Here is a 21,438-nt window from a genome sequence, read left to right as displayed (position 1 = left end):
CCTTAAAACTCTGAGATAAGTTTTGTCTAGACACAGCGTTAGAGCAGCGGGCTCTCCGTTTGGAGGAGGACAGGAGGCCCCGCAAGAGGAAAAAATAGTTCTTAACCTTCAGAAAGGTCCACGTTTTCATTTGTTCAGCCTTCACCATAAAAATATTTACTTCACACGTCCTGAACGCTGCTCTGAGTCTCATGAAATTATTATTCTGTGTTTGTATGCCTGAGACAACATCATAGACTTGTGCTCTGATATTTTGTAATGCCTAATGTCCACTTCAAATTCATTTTTAAATGTTTTCTTTTGTTTGCCCTCAATTCTTAATTTTGTTATTTTATTCTTCACATTTATTAATCAATCAAGAAATCTTGCATTCTTCCAACCGTGATCAATAAGCAACTAGAATTAAGCACCGTGAGAGAGAGGACTACAAATTGTGTATCTAAATGTGCACTGTCATCAATGTCACCAGCAAAAACAAACATCTTCTTATTCTAGGTTGAATTCTGTCAAAAGGACGGCCATCTGTTCCCCTGCTGGCCTCCGCAGAGATTTCCCGAAATAGATAATCCTCAATTCCCCTGAAAACAGAGTAAAGTGGGCTATAGTTGCATAAGGACGCCACAAGGGGGCTCAGCACAGGGCTGGAAGGACAAGGCAGGAGAAGGGTGGGAAATGAAATATTAAGTTGCTGCAAGGTTTTCATTTTATCCTCATCAGTGGGATTAAAGTGGATTTATGGAGATGATACCAAAACAAAGAAAAATGTGTTTGCCTGAGCTACATGGAGAGGAGCAGTGTGTTCTGCTAGGAGTGTGCTTGCCAGACGGACGACCCTTCTTTCTCATTGAATTGTGTTAAGACCGGCGCATGTCTGCAGCAGTTTGGAAAACAGGCCACTGGGTCAGCGTGACGCGGCGCTCAGTTCCTTACTGATAGGCAGCTGTGGTGCAAACTATCACACTGACGCTGGGGCATCTCTGTGCTCTGTTTAATGATCAAAGTAATGAAACAGCAGGCGTCGGCTGCACAGCTGCTCATTCCACACCGACCTCCGCTCAAGGAGGAGAGAGGAGGAACAGGAGGCTGGAAAACTGACCCCGAGAGATAGAAGCAGAGCGTCGGGGTCATGGCACCGAGCGCTGTGCACGCCTAACCGGCCCATTAGGTTAACTTGGACCAACCCAGTAGCAAACAGCCTCCTAATTGGACGGCCGTCTCATGCTACTGATAAACCTCATTGCTCTGTTATTCTCCATTTATCCCTGCTCAGCTGCTCTCATCCTGTGTCATCAGCCTGCGGATCTCTGACACGGGCTGGACTGATGCAAAGTGCTGCCGACAGGAAGGGCCTTAGCCCACACTGACTGACCTCCGACCTCTAAGACACTGCACCCCTTCCCTACCACAGCCATCTGCGTTCATTCATTGCTCGCCGGTTAAGCGCGTGGAGGCCGAGGTCCGACAATGCAGTCGTCCTGAGATGAGCAGGAGCTGTTTACTTCCTGGAGATGGTTTGTCCTAGTTTCTTTCACATGACAATCTGCCCATTGTCTGCCTGCAGGCATTCACCAATTGATTATAGAACGTGAACCCTGTGCTGACATCCTTCACACGCAAACGTTTACACCTCAACATCTTCATCTCACACTCGACACCATGTCCTTTTCTGTACTGACAGCCAAAAACTGATAAGTTGACCTTTACTTTTAAATTTGTTTCGATGTGCAAGTTTTAATAGCTAAAATATTATTTTTGTCATATAAATGGTAATGGTTTTGTATTTATACAGCGCTTTTCTAGTCTTGATGACCACTCAAAGCGCTTAACAGTACAGTTTTACATTCACACATTCATACAGTGCATCTATTCGTAGCAATTTGTTATTCTATGGGGGGGCCATTCAGGGTTCAGCATCTTCGGCATTCAGATGGGTCAGTCTGGGGATCGAACTGCCGACCTTCAGGTTGGAGGACGACCACTCTACCCCACAGCCACAGCCGCAGAAGAAAAGAAGAGTGGTAAAATATTCCGAAAAGTTGATAAATCAGAAAAGTGAGTGGATCAAATGTGTAAAAAAATATAAATATACAAAATTAACTTGGAAAGAAAAGTTGCCACAGATATTTCTGTGGTTGTGCTTTAAATGTTTCACAAAGTATTCAAAACCGTACAGCCTCCATGTTATCATAGTGTTGAGAGCAGAGCACATTGTGACGGTGGCCAGCCGGGTCAATCAAGAAGTCCCCAGAGCTCCGCGTCAGGCGAATGTCCCAGCACAGCTCTGTGTTTTAAAAACCAGCGTGGTTAATTTTCATTGTTGTTCCGTGACAAACAGGTCAGAGGAGCCGCGGCCGCTCCCAGCATGCGTGAGGGGATCGATATATGCTTATATGTGTGTGTTTAATTTCAATTTAGATGCAAATGCTCATGCAGTGTTCATTCTTATAGAGCCGCTCAGTGTCTGCTGCTCAGGACAATGGAGCGAGACATTCCTGAGGGTCCATAGATTGGAGGGCCATGGGGGGGGGGGGCCTCGGGGTGCCATGGGTGGGGCGTCAGATTAGACCACCTGTTCCACCATGAGGCGCACACACTCTTTCCCTTTATCCTTCTCTCGCACACACTTGTTGTCTGGCACATTCCCTCTCACTATCTCGTTTGTAACTTAATAAGAACCTTTCTTGTCTCTCTCACACACACACACACACACACACACACTTTCACTCTCATAAAATATGTCCCTCTGCTCTGTGGCTTCTGCGCTCCGGGCTAATTTTGACTGCATTCCATGTCTGTCACATCTATGGGAAACAGACAAAACAATTTGCCAGATAACTCTGGCTGAGAGCCGCAGAGACTCACACGCACTTGCACACGCACACACACAAATATTACAGTGAGACATATGTCGCCTTGCCGTCCAACTCAAGCCTCCAGGGAGTCGAGTTCAGACAGCAGAATAAACACAACAGCGTCACTTCACTATCCACATCACTGAGGAATTCCCTACATTAAAGATAGGGTTGGTGAGTTGTTTCTGAGACACTTTTTTGTAATCTTATTTGTTATCCTCTTCAAATATCCATCATAATAACCATCAATAAAAGAAAAAAGTAAAAAGCCATATGTGTGACAGGGCCCTGACTGTGCATGACCTTCACAAGCTGGAGAGACAATCACCACAGATGCAAAAACAATAGCTAGAAACTAGTGAGTCCCAGAAAAGTCTGTTAGCTTTTCCAGAATTACTAACCTTTAATACATCTGATATATCCGATACGTTTTAACATTGATCAAGGTGCTTGTTTCTTCCCTGTTAACTTTTCTCCATGACTCTTACAGCAGAGGGAAAGAGAGAGAGAGCGTGAACCACTTGTTTCTCTCTGATGGATGTGGTCAAACAAAATTCCATCTCCGCTCCCAGAGTTCACAGGGCAGCGGTCACCACAGCCCGGCCCAGGTCTGCACTAATGACTATTGATCGCGAAGCTCTAATGACCCAAACTGATTTGCAGCGGGTCCGGCATTTGAATCGTCCTCAGGCGAGTATCCTGCAAATGGCAGAGGTTGTGGGTCAGTGTCCGTCAGCGAGTTTCAAAAGCTGATAAAAAGCGGAGCCGTCCTCTGAGATGATTTACATCTCGTGTGGAGTGTGCAACGCTCGGATGCAGGAGAAGAATGCAGCGCAGACAGACTCCAGGAGGAAGAGGTGTCCCACTGCTGCCCTGGATTCTCTCTCACAGACACTTTATATAACCAGCCTTTTCCTTTTCTACACTGATCCACTGGCCTCCTTATCACTGTACGCGTGTGTCTGCCATCACACACACACACACACACACACACACACTGAAAGCACAACTTTTTCCATAAACTATGGTAAACACCACATGCTTCTGTTTACATTTTAACGGACGTTTTGGTGCGTGTTTACACTTCCAAAGGACAGTAGATCCTCAGACAAGTCTCACACACACTGTATATGTGCAGAGCCGTCTTAATACGGCAGGGTGATGGGGCTACTTTGGTGTAAACACAGACACACACGCACAGACACACACACACAACCACACACAGAGGCCTACAGCAGGAAACCCAAGAGATAATGCCTCATGGCCACAACGCTAAATGACAATAACGCACAGTCACGTGATCAACAGGAAGTGCTATAATCGTATTTGGCTGTGACATCACATCGTGGTCGGTCCATTAAAATGACACTGACCCAGCCTTAGCCCTGTGCCAACGCCTTGCCGTGTCAGCATTTCACAGCAATGCCTTATAAATAGTTTTTGTTTCCTGAGAGCAATATTGGGCTGTAAGTCACACCGTTCTTATTTTTCAGTCCAGATTGTGAGCTCATATTTGACCAAAGTGTGTTCCTCTGTGCGTGTGTGTGTAACAGTGAGGCTGTAACCCATACATGTTCCCTAATACACCTGTGCTGTTTTGTAAGAGGTGCATGATGTATGAATGAATAAAGTTAAGAAATAAACATGAAAAAGTGCAAACATGGCATTTACCTCTGCCTCGTGACACACACACACACACACACAGAGGCCAGGAGAAGTGATGACATCATCTCAGCTAAATTGGGGGAGCTAACGTCACCCTGACCTGAGAGAGGAGGCGCACAGAGACAGGGAGTCGTTCTAGTTGAGCACATGCATTATTCACCCAGAGGAAGGTTTGAGGTTGGGTGTGTCACCCTCCTCCCTCCCTCCCTCCCTGCCTCTGTCCACACACCCAGATCCCTCCTTCTCCTCCTTTAGGACGAACCTGATGCTCGACCTCAGGAGGAGGAGAGGACGCAAAGCAACAGAGGAGACAGAGGGAGGGAGGGAAGGAAGGGGGAGGATGAGGTAATCAATGAACAGGACGAACACTGGCGGCGTGTTGAGGGCAACAGAGGGGAGACGTGGGGAGGGTCTCTCTCTCTCTCTCTCTCTCTCTCTCTGAGAGCCACAACCATTCATCACACGCTCGACTCCCAGCAGCTGCTTACGAACGCCAGGCAGCATCAGCAGCCGGCCTCTGCTCTCTCTGCTAAATACACACCAAATATTTGGGAAAGGCCCCCCTGTCGGTTTCTGAGGAGGCTTCAGGTGCAGCAGAGGAGGAGATTCATCAGGAGGTGGATCTCACCGCTCTGTGGGCTGTCAGTGTAAACAAGCCGAGCCGCCAGTGATGACAACTGCTGCATAAGAGCCGGTGACACGAGGAGGACACGGTGTTACGGCTCGATGAACAAACACACACACACAGATCTGGACCCTGCTGCATGACACCCAACCGCAAGGCTCCACCCTGGCTCCATCCATGTGTGGGTGTCAGCTGCTACAGGTTATGTTAAGACAGACGAGGATGAGGAGGATGGTGATGAGGATGTCTCAGCCACACCCCTCCCTTTTTCACGCTTTTCTCCTCCCAAGTGCTGCTGATGTAAGGAGCAGAGATAAAGCCCGGGAGGATTTTAAGCTGTGTCACCACCCGTCTGCTCCCCCCTCTCACCAGAGGCCACCCAGCCCATGCATGCCGGTAGGCCCCTGCATCCTACCTCTACCCCCAGAGTGAGCGAGGGGGGGGTAAGAAGTGTTTGCTTTTGCCTTGGGGGAATGGGAAAGCTGATGATGGATGATATGAATGCACCAGGAGCTGCTGCTGTTGGTGGTGAGTGTGTATGTTTGTTTGTGTTTGTGTGTGTGTCTGTGTGTCTGTGTGTTTGTCGTCAAGGTGTGGATATGTGGTCCCCTCCCCTCCCCTCCCCTCCTCCTCCTCCTCCTCCCTCTCCTCTCCATCCTCACCTGGTCCATGATCTCAGCGAGCCTGCTCCCTCCTCCTGGTCCCAGTCATGGCACGAGATCACCTCCTTCCTGCTCCTCTTCTTTTCTCTTGTCCTCCTTTTTTGGGGGGATTCACTATTCCCACAACTGCAAAGCAGCGCTGCTCCGCTCACACAGGCGAGGCAGCCCGGCAGCTCGCTGCTGCTGCTGCACGGCTCCACACGGGCATGACTCCCTCTCTCTCTCTCTCTCTCTCTCTCTCTCTCGCTCTCTCTCTCTCCTTGTGTCTCACGGTGTGTCAGTGTGGTCCCCGCACGGGTCCTCCGTGGACGCTGCGGTGCAAGCCGGGTGCGCGTGGGGTCCTGGCCTCTCTCCTGCAGAGGGAAAGACGTCTCCCGCTCTCCCGTGTTCCTGCTCCACCTCCTTTCACTCGCACCCTGGACTGTGTTTGCTCTCCTTCCCCTCTCCTCCCCGCTCTGTCCGCGCTTCCCTCCACCCCTCCCCCGCCTGCTGCAGCCGCGCCGAGCCAATGAGGGAGCGGAAGCCGGGGAGAGAGGAGGTCGAGCGTAGGCGATTGGCTAGCGGGGGGAGCACGTGACACGGGACACGGGGACCCTCTACCAGCTGTCCAGCTCATCCCTCCCCTCAAAACCTCTGTTGCCATTGACAACAGCTGCCGTGCATCCCCCCCCCCCCCCCCCAGACACAAAGCCATTGGCCGGGAGGATTTACGGCCCCCGCCCTCTGTTGTTAGGGAAGGAGCATGTCGGGACGTGTAGTCCAAGTTCTGCAGAGCTCAAGGAATTCACTGTGTTGAATTATTCAATTACTGTACTAATGTACAATACAATTGTAATGCAATAACAATGCTGTAGTAATATATCTATATATGTTTTCGATCATCTTTGCTGCTGTAATATGACAAATGGGACAAATAAAGGATGATCGTATCTTACCTTATCTTATCTTATCTTATCTTATCTTATTTTACCTTATTATATCGTATCTTATATTATCTTGAATCATTCTTATCTACTTATCCATATCCCATCAGTTGTCAATCACATCTATGCCTGACAAATTATTTAACATACATAGTTTAGCATTTTTGCGTAAGTTTGATGCTCCCTGCGTATCTAATTCAAAAGTAAATTGTTATCGGAAACTAGTGCAGTGGCCGTTCGAAACCTGTTTGTTATATCTCTAAAAGGGCCACCCTTTAAACTCTCCATGCCACCCTCCGGCCATCCCATGACAGTTTCTCTAGATCCGCCCCTGGAAGGAGGACTCTGGGTGGTTGTTTTAAGAGCAGACATCCCTGTGACCTTGGGAGGAATGTCGCCCCCTCCCCTAGCACTCGTCTCTTCTGCAGAGGTGTTTATGCATCAGTGTAACACTGGCTGTCGTCCAGCGTGGAAGAGGAGGCCGGGCGGCTCATCTCATTTAACATGAACTGGTATAAAAGACACGCGAGAAGAGGAAAGACCTCGAGGCCCGGGCATTCTTGGCCAGCCAGGAAAAAGACATCCTCTGTCGTTTCCCTCTCGGCCCCCGTGCAGAGGGAAACTCCCACCCCACAACAACAGGATCTCCGCAGCTGAAGGCCATCGTGGCCACAAGCCCAAAGGCAAACCCCCCCTCCCTATCTGTTCCACCCCTCCCTCCTTCCCTCTCTCCTCATTTCTTTCATGGCCTCCTTCTTTCTTCATTTGTTTCATGTCTGTCCCCTCTCCTCCCCTCCTTCACCACCGCTACCTTTTGTATTATTACGCATCATTCCTTGACGCTTGACGCCCCTTCGCCCCTTCGCCCCTTCGCCCCTTCGCCTCCCTGCCCCCAACTCCGCCTCATTGGCACTCCTGAAAGGCGGCGTGAGGTTACAGGTGCCACAGAGGGGATATGTTCTTACAAGCTGGCACATTGTGAAGCATCAATTTAAAGGTGAAAATAAGACACTGGGATACTATCACATGGCTATATATCCTTGATTTGTTCCGTTCAGTGCATTCCAGGAGTTATCGTGTGATTAAATACTGTAATTTATGTTGTATATGGCGTCCACTTTTCTTCAGCCTGTGTTGTTGAGGCCTGTTTAAGCGAATGATCATATACAGTATGTTCCCCCCCGAAAAGCTCAGGAATAGAAACAGAGAAGCAGAAAGTTACAGCCGAGAACTTTTTTAAAGTGAAGGTTACTCACTGCTTCTCCTACAATATATCATGTCTGATATTTTGAGGGGGAACAATGAGGTTTGTGCTTGATATAAATGTTTGTTTAGGATTTAGATCAAGAGACAAAATCTGCCAAAAATCAAAACTGGAAACATCTGGCAGTGATATCTCATCGTGGAGGTTTAACAAGCTATCCAAAAAAGAAGCCCAAAAAATACAAGAAGACGATGAATTATTTTCATGAATATGCACGGTAGTATTGCTTGAGTGCTATTTTTCCTTTTAAAAGTCATTATAGAGACTTCCCATATTAATGCATCTACCCAAAAATGCCACTGCAGCCCAAGGCCTCCGCGGCACAAAAACCAAAGAGCACCTGTTCTGGCTTATTTTGATTCAATATTGGCACATAACACAGCTGTGACATGCTAGAAGCCTCGTGGCAGGCCAGTGAGTGAAGGGAAGGGGTGTGCGTGTGTGTGTGTGTGTGTGTGTGTGTGTGTGTGTGTATGTGTGTTTGTGTGTATGTGTGGTGTGTAGAGCTCAGGAATGCAGGTCCAAGTTACAGCAGCAGTACAACAAGGTCATACGACATGTGCACGGCAGCAAACAGCAAAACAAACCCTGCCCCACTTTCCACTGTCCAGCCTCAATACTTCATTATCTTTTCCCAACCAAATGACCACCAGCGCTGTGGTGTCATTGGATGTGGTCGCACGTAGGATACAGCATGAAGGGAAGCACATGTGTGTGCGTGTGTGTGTGTGTGTGTGTGAGTGTATGTGTGTGCTCTCAGATAGAACAGCGGGTGTATTGTAATGGTGAGGGTGGTAGATTATACTATCAGCAGAGGAATTCCGATTATTTGCCACAGTTGGTCTGTCTGCACACATGTGGGAGAAACTTTAGCGAAGTGGTTGGAGGAGGTGGAGACGAGGGTGAGACTCTGACCTTAAAGGAAAAGTTTAACAACGTCATTAATCACAAATAAGTAATAAACACATAAATGAACAAAAAGTAAGCTTGCAGTGAAAACTACTATGTTGGTATTTTTCCACATTTATGTAGTCCTGAGTGTATTCATTAATTTGCTTATTTCTACATTTCTGTATTCATCTATACTTCTTCAATAGTCTGACTGGTTGATATTGGCCAACAAACAAACATTTCCCCAAATGTTCCTATTTTTACTGGGTTTTCAAAAAAATACATTTAGTAGAAGGGTTTTAAAAGATTAAAAGATTTAGATGACTTAAAGGGATTGTATAAAACCCAGAAAATGTCCTCAAATTTATGGAACAGAAGGAGCAGCTGACCTGTGACCCCAGAGAGGGGCGGACACATTGGAGAGGCCTGGGCAGGCAGGCAGGCAGGGGGGGAGGGGGGGGGGGGGGGGGGCTCCTTCATCTGCTGCATGAAATGAAAAAGGAGAAATAAATATTGTTTCATAACGGCAGCACTGAGTTCAGGGCGATACAATAACAGATACAAGCAACAGGAAGAAGTTAGGCCTCAGTGACGTGTTTAGATCCGATCACTGATAAATAAGCTTTATGATATCTACTGGAAAAAGTTATTATTATAAGTATAAATATAATTCCCTTCATTCCACTGTGTAAAACTGAAGATATAATAAACTGTCATTCAGAATATTATCTGCTCCCATTTCCCTAATATGTTTGAATCATTTCAAAGATAGTTAACGTCATTCCAACATCTGTGAGTGCTGAATTAAACTCGCCTTCATGTCCTCCCGTCTCATGTGACCTGCTCTTCCACACATCTGGACAGGGGCCGAGTTCTTTCTCTCCATGAACTCGCCGCCACGAGTCTCCAGAGCCTGGGCGGTGGGTGAGCAGCACCATCTGCAGGAGCACATGCTGCATGAATCCTTTCATTCATACGGTGGCTGCTCACAACATGTGGACGTGACGATCACAGCTCCTCTAGCTGGAAAATGTTTCAAACGTGAGTGGGCATCATGCTCAGAGTAGATTATCGTCCAAGTGTCGGGAGGAAATAGAGTGCTGGAGTAGGTGAAGAAGACATAGGAAGGAAGACATTAGAACTATAGTGTACATAGTAATGATAATAACAACTATAATAAAATGTATTTATATGGCACCCTTTTAAACACAGCTATAGGTTACAATAAAAAATGAAATTGTTACAGATGAAAAAGAAAAAACTAAGTAAAGTAAAACGTTATAAAATAATTAAAAGAATCTTTAAGATCAGAGCTTAGGTAAATAAATAAAAAATAACAAGTTCAGGCAGAATTCAGACCCCAAAACCAAGAAATTACACCTATATAAATAAAAATTAAATGTGTCTTAAAGAGAGATTTAATGGAAAATAAGACTAAAGTAACCGGGAATCAAAAACACAGACTTTTCTACCAGTGTTTCCACAACCAAAATATAAACTCAGAAGGTAAAGGCCCTTATGGTTTCATTTTCAACCTGTTAATTGAGACATACATTCCTCAGCAGAGCATGAAAGGTGGGGCCAGACGGAAGTGTCCCAAAAGACTGGAAGCTCTGATAGAAAAGGCCCGGTCACCTCTGGCCCTCAGCCGGGACTGTGGAACAGTGGGCAGGGCCTTTGATGGGGACGTCAGGTTTCGACCGAGCGCATGTGGTGTCAAAAGATCTTAACTGCTTATCCAGAACGAGCCTTAAAAGTCAGCAATATAACAATACAATTAATTTCTCAAATCTAGCAGAAGCCAGAGAAGAGAAACTAAAATGAAAGTGATAGTCAAGTTCAGGGGCTCATTAGGAGAAAAATAAATTGCTCAAGATGTTTGCTAATATGTTACATGGTCTAAAAGCCTGAACTCAGATTCAGGTATTGTATTACTAAACTTTCTTGGATATCATTAAAGCACTTTTCAAATTTCATCTAGGTCCCTCCACAAATACAGAAGAATAAACTTGTGACTGTTGTGTAAGTTTCCTTTTGAGGAACTGTGGAGTGTTTTGTCATTTGAGGTTGCTTTTAAATGTTAATATCTGTTATTGTAAATGTACTTACAAAGTAATGAAACAATAAGAATCAATAGATGATGGCGACTGAACACTTCATTTGCTGCTGCTGAGCTGTCAGTCACTAACAGGCCATGTTTACACTAACATTTAGATTCACCTTTTGTTTACATCTATATTTATTCACTTTTATTCAACCTTTATTTCAAATTGGGATTACATTGAGGTAGAATTCATTACAATATAAATCATTCCAAGAATCTAAAAAACTCAAGTAAGAAACAATACAGTTTGAATAATGGCAAAAGCAAAAGCCTAATGAATAAATATAGCATTAAATTTAAAGCAACTGAATGAACTACATGAAGTACAGCTGAGATTAAAAAGTGTGTTAATGCAATGAAGCTTTAGTTCCATGTTGCAGGTGCATGATGTGAAACATTTAATAAATTTAAAAAACTGTATGTAGGCAAGATTACAGTCTCTATTTCAACCCCAAATTTCAAATGGAAAATAAAAGATCAGAAAAACCCCACAAGGAAATAACACAAGTCAATAACTGATATAACTAAAGTCTTACAAGAGTTCGTCTTCTGGGTCTGAATCATGATTAGATTTGTTTTTTTATATTCTTAGCTTCTCTAGAGGATTGTTTTTTTTATTAGTTTTATTCTTATCTTTCTTTGTGACTCTCATACTGAATTCTTACATATACCTCTGGAATAATGAAGTACTTATCTATCAACTCGTCAATTCTTTTCAAAATAGTTGTCTTAGTTGCATCTAGAAAAACACAGTTTTCTAAATGATTATTTCTGTAGTTGCTGGAGACATTGTGGTGAAGAGGCGTTCAGTGCAGCAGCAGCGTCGCTGGTTTGATTCCAGCTCTCGATCTCCATGTTTATCATGTACATTTACATTTAATTACACAACCTACAAGTGTGTTTGCACTTTAAAAAGTTAACCTATTTGCCGGACAAAACGTTTTCTTTTACAAAACCAAATAATCTGTGGGTCTCATCAGAATTAAAATAAAGTCACTGGTGTGTTGAACAAAGGAAAGAAGCAACTCTTCTTTACTGAAATCATCTTTATTCAACATAACACACTGTCAATAATCAGTGCATCAGTAAACTGAACATCATTTAAATCCTGACGAACATAATATATATTTGAGATTTGGTGATAAGAATGAGAAACACGTTTCTGAAATGACCCGCTGTTCTTCATACGTGTCATTAGCAGCCAAAAACAACATAAATATATATATATATAAACTGTATATAATATTAAGACAAACTGAATAACAGCAACATAAAGGTTTCAACAGAGGAGGTGATGTGCTGTGATCTCTTCACTGAGTTATTGCACTGACGCTCCCCCCGTGATGGGAAACCTTGATTGTAGTGAGGAGGAGCACGTATTGTGGCAACACAGAGGAAATAATATTAACACTGACGTCAAGGCTGAGACATTTGATGAAACACACACATGATACAAATAAAGCCACGAGTGCAGAGGTGTTGGCCACACAGGGATAATACTGTTAAACTCACATGCACATGAGGTGGATAAATAGCTCACAGTGTCGTGAAAAAAGGCAAATTCCACACTCAGACCGGTATTTTTGGACTGGTGCGGAGGTGACACGACTCCTCCTCAACAGATAACACACAGTCTGGATAGAAAAACGAGTTGGGTTCCATTGAAGAGGAAGTCAGGGGAGTTTCCTCGGACTGGACCGGTCCTCTGGAGGATGGAGGGATGACATAGTGCAAGTGGGAGATATAGAAAAAGAGAGGCAAGAGAGGCAAGAGAGTTTGGCCTCCACTGCTCCTTCACTTCCGCTGGATCACTCCTCACGCCCCACCTGAGAGCACTGATGGGACACCATCATGGCTCTGGCTCCTCTTCCTGAAACACACAAACAGCTGCTCTCAGACGTTTGCAGATCGTCTATTTGGAATAAAAAGCAATTAGAGCTGATTTGAAATTCATATAGAAACAGAAAGGTGCACAGGCTCAGGGGAATTCAACCATCATCATCTCTGCAGCTGTATAGCTTTATACTAGATGAATAACACATTTAATAGTATTATAAGAGCACAACAGAAACATCACACGCATCATGTGAGACGTGGGGATCGCTCACCATTGTCCGGACACCAGGGATGAAGGAGAAACACAACATCCCGTGTGCGCCCATGTTTACCAGCCGCCTGTGTGCAGGAGCCCTCTTCGTCATCCTCCTCCTCCTTCATCCTCCTCATCCTCCTCCTCCTCCTCACAGCATGTAGATGATGTAGGAGAGGAAGACGAGGCCCATGATGGCGAAAAACATCAGCATCAAAATGTCCATCATGGTGGAAATGGTGTCAGGCCGTGGAGGTGCGAGGAGGACGAACAGCAGCCGGTGCAGGAGCTTCGGAAGAGATCGGCAGTGTTCGGGAGGAGTCCGGCCGACCCCTCCCCCCCGTAACTCCTCCTGCTCCAAAACCGGAAGTGAAACTAAGGATCTTTTTCCGGTTCGGTTTTACTCCACATTTAGACTCTCGCCTAAAAGATTCATATTAAAACTGTTGGAATCAAAACCATGTGTTTTATTTCAGCCACGAGAATGTGGCATTTTGAAGCAGTGAGGTAAAGACACGACATTTCACTAAAAGGCGATTTCCTCCATTTTTCCACCCAACTTTATTTATAAAATTGCACATTTACAAACAATGCAAATATGTGCCCAATACAGGAAATAACCAGTGAACGTGACAGCGCAGTTTAAAGGAAGAATAGATAAATACATATTAGGTATTAGATATTAGTTAAAGCACTTATCTCAATATGTTTATTAGGGCCGCAGCACTGAGAGGCAATGACAGACAATGAGGCCCTAATGACATTGTAAGGATTATTATTATTATTCAGGCAAATTAATTGGCTTTTTGAGGGCTTTAACATGCTGAAATTCTTAACAAAATTTGCTGAAAATTGGAAAGTGGTGAACATTTGCATATTCTGGAGGAATTTTCAATGGGTGTGGAAAAATGGCTTTAGCCTTTTTGCAATCTTTTCTAGTTTCCTGTATTTTCCACGTTTGTTTTGTTTTGTAGGAACCTTAGCCTTAATTTAAGGACTCTTTTGATTTGCTAATGAACTTTGTTTTGCTTCTGTAACTTGTATGAGCGGCACTGAAGTAATTTCAGATATGAATACAAGCAGACCAAGATATATACACACACACACAAACACAGCCTTAAACACAGCAACACGATTAAAAATAAATGATTATAAAAACACATAAGAATATGTGGCTCGATGTTAAAACAATGACATTGTTCTATGTAAATTATTTAAAAAGGCTTTTAAACTAGATGCTTATAATGATGCTATGAGATCATTACCTGGATGGTCTAGTGCAGGTAAAATGATGTGGCTGCAGGAATCAATACTTTTCAAAGTGTTTATTCAATGGAAATGAAATCATCCTGGTATAAACAAATATTAGGTTTAGCACTTTATGCTGCCAATCTGAACTGCGGAGGCATTGGTGCAGTTGTCCTGAATCTAAGTTTCCTGCTGCTCATTCAAAACATGTAGTTCATTATAGCAAAAGTCAGATTTACTGAGCTCTGTTTCAGTAGTTTAGACCTTGTGTCAATGAGGCTCAGTCAGAGGGCAGCTGCTTCAGACTGCTCTGCACCCAGCAGGTTCAAGGATGATAATAGTTTGATTAAATACAAATTTGTTAGGTAGTTTGTGCAACTAAAACAAAAAAGTATAATAGTCTTCCTGCATTAGACCCATATTTGATGGCATCTGTTTGTTAGCAGGATTACACAAGAATCTATAACAAGTTGGAGCGGTGTGGCCTAGTGGTTAGAGTGGTGGTTCTTCAACAAGAAAGTTGCCGGTTCAAACCCCACTCTCTCCCATCTGCATGCCGAAATTTCCTTGGCAAGATACTGAACCCCTAAATGGCCCCTCATGAATGTTGAGTGTACTAAATGTAAGTCCCTTTAGACAAAATCGTCAGCTAAATGACATGTAATGTAAAAGTTTATTCACCGATGGTTCAAAGGATTTGAACAGAAGAAGCAGCACAAACAATAGTCTGAGAAAAATGACATTTTATTGAATCTGCAGAATCATAAGTACAATTTGAAGTGCTGTAACAGGGCAACAGGAGATGATATCAGGTCCTTAATTCTGAGGATGTATTCAGTATGAGTTTTGAATACATGTGTATGTCAATATGCATATGATATCTTTATCTATTTATTCAAAAAAATAACAAAATTATATCAAAAACAAAAACAATTTAAGATGGAATGCACAAAACTGGTCTGAAGGCTAAACCTGCCATTGTTGATATGATTTCAATCTGCAGAGTATACAGTATATAACCAGTATCATAGAAGCAGAGGATGATTCATCAGAAGCGCAGAAGCCCACGATGGAGGCTGCAGGAAAAAAAAGAGGGATCACAGCAGACGGGTGGACAGGATACTAGACAGAAACTGAATGGAAACGGGATATGATATGTCGTTACGGTTCAGTAGATGAGTGCTGCAAGAGCAGAAGAGCGGTATTTGGTGGCAAGAAGTTAACTTCTGACTAATATCCAGGTCAGCCAAAAAAAAAAACTTGCCCTGCCTCACAGGCTGGGAGAGTGAGAGAGTGAGATCGCTGAACTCCCAGCCGCACACGCTTGCATCATCCCACGCACAAATTTGACTTTGCCTTAACAACTCAACCCTGAGCCTCACTTCCAAAACACTTGCTGTCCACCTTTCCATTTCATCCAGGCCACCCACTGACATCATCCATCCGCAGGGCCACGGAGGCTACCAGTGTGACCAGCTTTGTTGTTTAGTAAAATTTGAGCAAACATCAGCATTAGCCAGGAGCAAGAATCATGTCACTACAAGCAAAAACCTCAAACTGTCCAGTTTACCCAAGAGACACAACATTGAGCTCTAAAACAGCTTTCTGTTCTAGCATCTGCTTTGCAAGTACGTAAAATCATCCGGGTGTCAATAGGGATTAATGCACAACACAGGCATACATACTATACAGTGTGTCCTTCCATTTAGTTTGGCAACCTACTAACCACCTTGAGGTGGAGTCATCACTTTTATCAGCACTGTCACAATTCATCACATTATAAAGATGCAATTTTTTTGAATGAATGTTCAACACCAACTGACAACTTGCATCACACCGGACTTCCTCCATGAGTTTTGAAAATAACATCACCTCCCCCTCAGCCAATTTCACCAAAATAATATGAACTGCCATTTTCTTTTTTTTTTATCTGCAGGCAAACAACTTCCCCCGAGCACCATGACCAGTAAAAACATTTCCCCTAACTTAACTTTATGATACATATACAATTGTACAATGTCCTCTAGCTACAATAGTGAGAGCCTTGTTTGTTTTAATAAAGCTGAAATATCTCCAGGCCCCTCCCAGCCCACCGGAAAGCGCACCGCCCTGATCGCTCCATGTCTGGGACAGTCACAGTGCATCACACAGGAGGATTAATAAGCAAGGAAAAGGGGAGGATGTCTGTACGAGCATGGGCAAATCGCAATATTTACACAACTGAGAGATGGTCAAATATCTTTTTATAAGTCTGATAAGGTCCTCTCAGAAATACAGTATCTAGAGTGGAGGTTGGATGCAGCTTTTTTGTAACAGCCAGAAACGTGAACGCTCGACTTTGTGATTTGAGACGACCAAAACCTGGTAAATTTATGGCAGATTTCATCGGTCGAATATCAAAAATAGTTTGGGATTCACCTGCCAGATTGATTTGAGAAAAATCGACCTTTATGGATGTTTTAATTACCAGCATATAAAATAAGATTCTCTGTCATGTGTCTTAAATGCAGTCTTTAACTTTACTCAGGAACAGGTTTAAGTGTGAGCGTATTCGTCAATATTATTCCAATGAGCTGTAAGAACAAAACTACAGGTCAGCTCGGTTAATCCCACGACTGATCAAATGTGCGGGGGTGCACACGTTAAGATAAACTTCTGTTTCGATTCATAAATTGGGTGGCTGGTTGCATTTATTTACCACACCAATATTCTTTTGAAAATAATCGTCTCACAATAACAAGAAAAGATAAAAGGAATAACAGCATGAGAAAAGAAAAACTTCAAAAACATTTAGCACAGCCAAGGTTTCACCAGTTTCTCTCAACTTTAAATGGAAAAACAGACTGGAATGTTCTCTCAGAAAAAAACAGTGGATTAACCTTAAAATAAAAAAATACAGAGATTTGCGCTTGGCCTTCTATTTTATAAATGTTATTCCTTTGTTGGTGATTTCAAAGCAAACGGGGAAAAAAGACTCAACCTGTTCTCATCTTGTACTTCAAACATTTATCACCATAACTATGTGAGGACTGACGGTTGCAAGTAACTGGAATAAACATGTATAGACGATAAATGCACAGCCACTGAGGTGATGTTTTCAGTTCGGCTGCAGAAGATGGACTGATGACGTCCCCTAACTTTGTCCCTGATCCCTCCCGTATAACCGTCACGCTCGTGAAAAGGCAACAACAGGAGGTGCTCTTCAGTTAGGCTGCGATTCCAGTTGCACACAGCTACCCACAATGCAAAGCTGAACGCGAAGGTGGCCTCTTTGAGCACACAATGGCAAAATGTGTGTCAATCTATAAATATATTAAAAACCTCTGTGTTAAGACTGATAACCGGCTGATTGGTGCAACAGGGTTAGAGGTTAAGGGAATGTAGAAAAGTCAAAAACATGGAAGAGGATGGCGGTCATCCAAGTCGAGAAAGACATCAGCAAAGACAGACAGAAGGACAGAACTAGACAAACAGACACAGGTGTCTGTGGTTGGCAAGCTGAACGTTAAGAGCAGAGAAGGAAAGCAGGGTGGGGTGGGATTGGTTTGAGTTCTCACATGACAGATTAGGGAACAAGAGTCAAATTAAGAGAAAGCGGCGTTAAGATGAGATGGCACTGGGCTTTTCCTTTCTTTCTTTCCCTCCTTTTCTTTAACTACTCCTCTTTTTCTCTCCCTCGTTTACTTTCCCTCTCACTCAGATGGCCTCCACGTAGTTGGCAGGCAGCATGCCCTGCTGGCCGGTGCGTTCCACGCGCCCGTACATCCAGCCCTCGTCGATCTGATGTACGTCCAAGATCACATCTCCGTCCACGAAGGACACCTCATCCTCATCAGCAGCAGCATAGTCGTACACGGCCCTGTATTTTTTCTGTGGACACAGACATAACAAAGATGTTCAGTCAGAGGAGCTACTGCAGAAATCATCTATGTTATGTATGCCTATCACTCAAGTAACAGCAATAAAATGTCTTAATTCTTTTATTGTAATCTTTCAGGAAACTATTGTCAACAACATAACCATTGATTGTTCGCAGCGTTACACAAAAACTACTCTTGATTTCTAAGAAACTTGGGAGAAAGATGACACGTGTAGATACCTCTACATTGGGAGACGTATCTGGGTTTAGTGGTGTTCTATAAAAAGTCAGTCCTATTATGATGTATTGAAGCCCAATTTAATGTCTTCAAATATTTTATTTTGTCTTACCAACACGCCAGAATCCCAAATTATTCCGTTTTCTGTCAGATAAGTTCAGGAAAACCATCAAATATTTACATTTGAAAAGAAAAAATCTGTGAACTATGGCATTTTTGACAATATACTTGCCAAGTAGTTTATTAAAAAAGGTGTAAACATGATTTTTGCTAAATTGAGAAAATTACAAAAATATCTCGAGACACTTTTCAGGTTTTGAATATATGAAGTCAAGCATTCTGTCCACCTTCAGCAAAGGTCATTGGACAGTGGAAGACCTACCCCAGAACCGGTAGCTGGGCCACCAGCTGCCTGGCCCACTGATTCAGAAGGAGCATCATAGTTGTTCTGAGATGCTGCAGGGGGCTGGAAAGCTGCTGCTTAAACAGAAGGAAAATAAATGAATATGCAGGGAACATAATATCTCAGCGATCTTACTCAAAGGGGTGATGCCCGGGGATTTAGCCACAGGTGTTACTTTTGTGTTCACATTTTTTGGGGAGGAGAACAGAGCTTTGATTGCATAAAGCTAATTCCTGCTAAAGCCAAGTGTATTAACTGCTGCCTGCACTGACTGAGAGGTTGAAGAATTCAAAAACGTGGCAAGTCAATACATGCATCCATTAGCTCTTGATTTCACTGTTACACAACCATGTGAACAATGCCTTTCTGTATTGAAGTGCAAATAGGGGAAGTTAAATAAAACAAACTAAGGGTACACTGGTCAAGGTTTCTCATTTTTATTACTTCAAACTTGCTGAGCCTGAGCAAACCATTTTGGCTTGAGAAATGAACAGTTTGTCTGTTAAAGTTCAGATTACACAAGACTGTGAAACACAGCATCTTATGCAGCAAGGTGACTATTTACAGCCGAATGGAAGGACTGCAGACGAGGGCGGCAGTGAACAAGTTACGACCAACATCCCAGAGTGGTTTGACAAGTTGACCAGCCTGGTGAGCTCATATGACCTGTGGCAGTAATTAAGCCACAAACAAGTCAAGGAGCTTAAAGAAAAATGTAGGTGCAGCAGATAACCCAAGTGTTAAAGTTCTCCAAAAAATTGTTTTTTTCCCCCTTTGTATTTACTTTGCTTTTACTTTGTATTTATTTTTCGATTTTCTGGAACATTTCACAATGTTTCCCTACCACCGTGTACTATTTTTCAACCACACACCTACCCTGCTACCGTTGCTGCCTCTGCTCAGTGCTGAATGTGTGTTTTAAAAATAATTAATAATTACCTGGGCTGTGGCCACTTTGGGGCTGTGGGGCATCTTTGCCCAACTTAGCCTTCTCAAAGTCCTCATGATACTTAATCTGCAAGAGACAAACAAGAATGGTGTGAGCTCACAGAAGGAGATGGAGTCCATACACTTTCAGACATCAGGGAAAACTACGAGGGATGATAATTCCTTGAATTATTTAATAAGTGCATGAATTTATTAATCCAGCCTTTGGAGTTATAAACCAGAATGATTTCTTAAAACACATTAATAAACCAATCAACGATACCAGCACCTGGATAAGCAAAATAAGTTAAATACAGTGATTAAAAAATGAAAAGAATGTCAAAGTACTATTTTTTTGATCTGGAGGAGATTTTCTAGCAAATTATTGCCAAAAAAACACTATAATTTATATGTAACATTGCTGCCTACAGAAAGCTAGATATGTTTAATATATAATATTGTTAAGTATTAACTTTTAAAGGACTGTTGACAACCTTTAGATACCCTGCCAAGAGCTTTAAATCTACAGGTGTAGTTGTTTTTCCAGAAAGCTGTCACAGCATGTAGTTAATTTACTATCCACCAGAGGGCTCCCACTTGTTCTACAGCTTTCCTGTTCTTGTGGTGTTAGGTGGGGCACCAGAAGCAGCTCAACACTGACAGGAAGTGACATGTCAGTGGTGGCCGGAAGTAGTGTGAGGTCAGAGTAGCATAGCAACCGCCACTGACATATCGAGAAGAACAGGTGAGGTAAAATAAAAAGGGAAACCAATCTAAGCCTGAATGCTCGGTGTGAGCAGGAGCCAGCTAGATTCAAGAGGAAACACTGAGAGGAGGAGGAGGGGAATCATACGACACACTTAAATCATTTATATTACAGCTACTGCAAGTGTGAGTGAACATTCTTCTGAAAGCTTTTTGAATCTGTGAGTCATAAGCTCAGTTCATGATCCTTCCACCTCCCGAGCCGGTGTGACAAGGGCAGCATTCAGTGTAACAACATGAAACGGGGCCACTCTGAGGAAACCGACTATGACTACACTCAATAACCCCCCCCCCCCTTGCTGCCAGGGCTGATAACAGACTGACTCACAGTGTCTCCGCTCCAGATTTACAACGCTCGATTCTGTCCCCGCTAAATGAGCCCACTGTGCCAGCGGCATTTTCAAGGAGTGTGTTCACAGACTGGACGGGATGACGGAGTGTTAGTGCAAGAACAGTGAAGCGAGTGACTGAGAGAACACAGTGGCTGTTCTGGAGTGCAATATGCTGCGTGAGAGTGTGTGAGGGAGATTCATTTGGCTTGTTTTGAGTATTCTCGTCAAACAGATAATGTGAGTAGCAGTGTTTTCACAGACAAACTCCATAAAATGTCTGGAAAATAGGGTCTGGAGATTCTGAGGATCTCACATATGAGGTATGGAGCAGGAGATTGTTTGTGTCAGACACATTCACATCAACAGGAGAATGTCCGGAGCTTTGAGGTGAAGTGTGGCACCTGGGTAGATCATGCAGTAGGCAGGACATGAGGAATATATTCAGCTTCGGATATCAAATGTTTTTGTTTACGTTCTCATCACCAAAAGCTGTTTAATCTCATCGTCTTTCCAAGAGGACATCATCTTCATGTGAAGCACCTCTTTTCTGTCCTGAGATATTCATGTTCTTATTTTTCCAGTTGTGCGTCT

The 21,438-nt window shown here is 43.5% G+C and overlaps 1 protein-coding gene and 1 long non-coding RNA gene across 3 annotated transcripts in view; both read right to left on the bottom strand.

The window, feature by feature from the left end:
• Positions 1-12,014: 12,014 nt before the first annotated feature.
• Positions 12,015-13,395, bottom strand: LOC133971266 (uncharacterized). The gene is made up of 2 exons (XR_009924365.1): positions 13,095-13,395; positions 12,015-12,856 (listed from the first exon to the last, which is right to left on the bottom strand). It is a non-coding gene; the product is annotated as an uncharacterized LOC133971266 (long non-coding RNA).
• A 1,654-nt stretch (positions 13,396-15,049) lies between these two features.
• lasp1 (LIM and SH3 protein 1) overlaps positions 15,050-21,438 on the bottom strand; it is a 29,194-nt gene continuing 22,805 nt past the window's right edge. Inside the window, exons 5-7 of one of the 2 annotated variants that reach the window (XM_062407312.1) lie at positions 19,763-19,838; positions 18,803-18,900; positions 15,050-18,193 (exon numbers count right to left, since the gene is read on the bottom strand). In XM_062407312.1, coding sequence (XP_062263296.1) covers positions 18,020-18,193; positions 18,803-18,900; positions 19,763-19,838 — 348 coding nt within the window. In that variant the 3' untranslated portion in view covers positions 15,050-18,019. The remainder of the gene's footprint in view (positions 18,194-18,802; positions 18,901-19,762; positions 19,839-21,438) is intronic. The other variant, XM_062407313.1, reaches the window with a different exon arrangement.

This window comes from Platichthys flesus, chromosome 16 (assembly GCF_949316205.1).
Source record: "Platichthys flesus chromosome 16, fPlaFle2.1, whole genome shotgun sequence".
In the NCBI taxonomy this organism is placed as follows: Eukaryota; Metazoa; Chordata; class Actinopteri; order Pleuronectiformes; family Pleuronectidae; genus Platichthys; species Platichthys flesus.
This window is presented reverse-complemented; position numbering and strand designations above follow the sequence as displayed.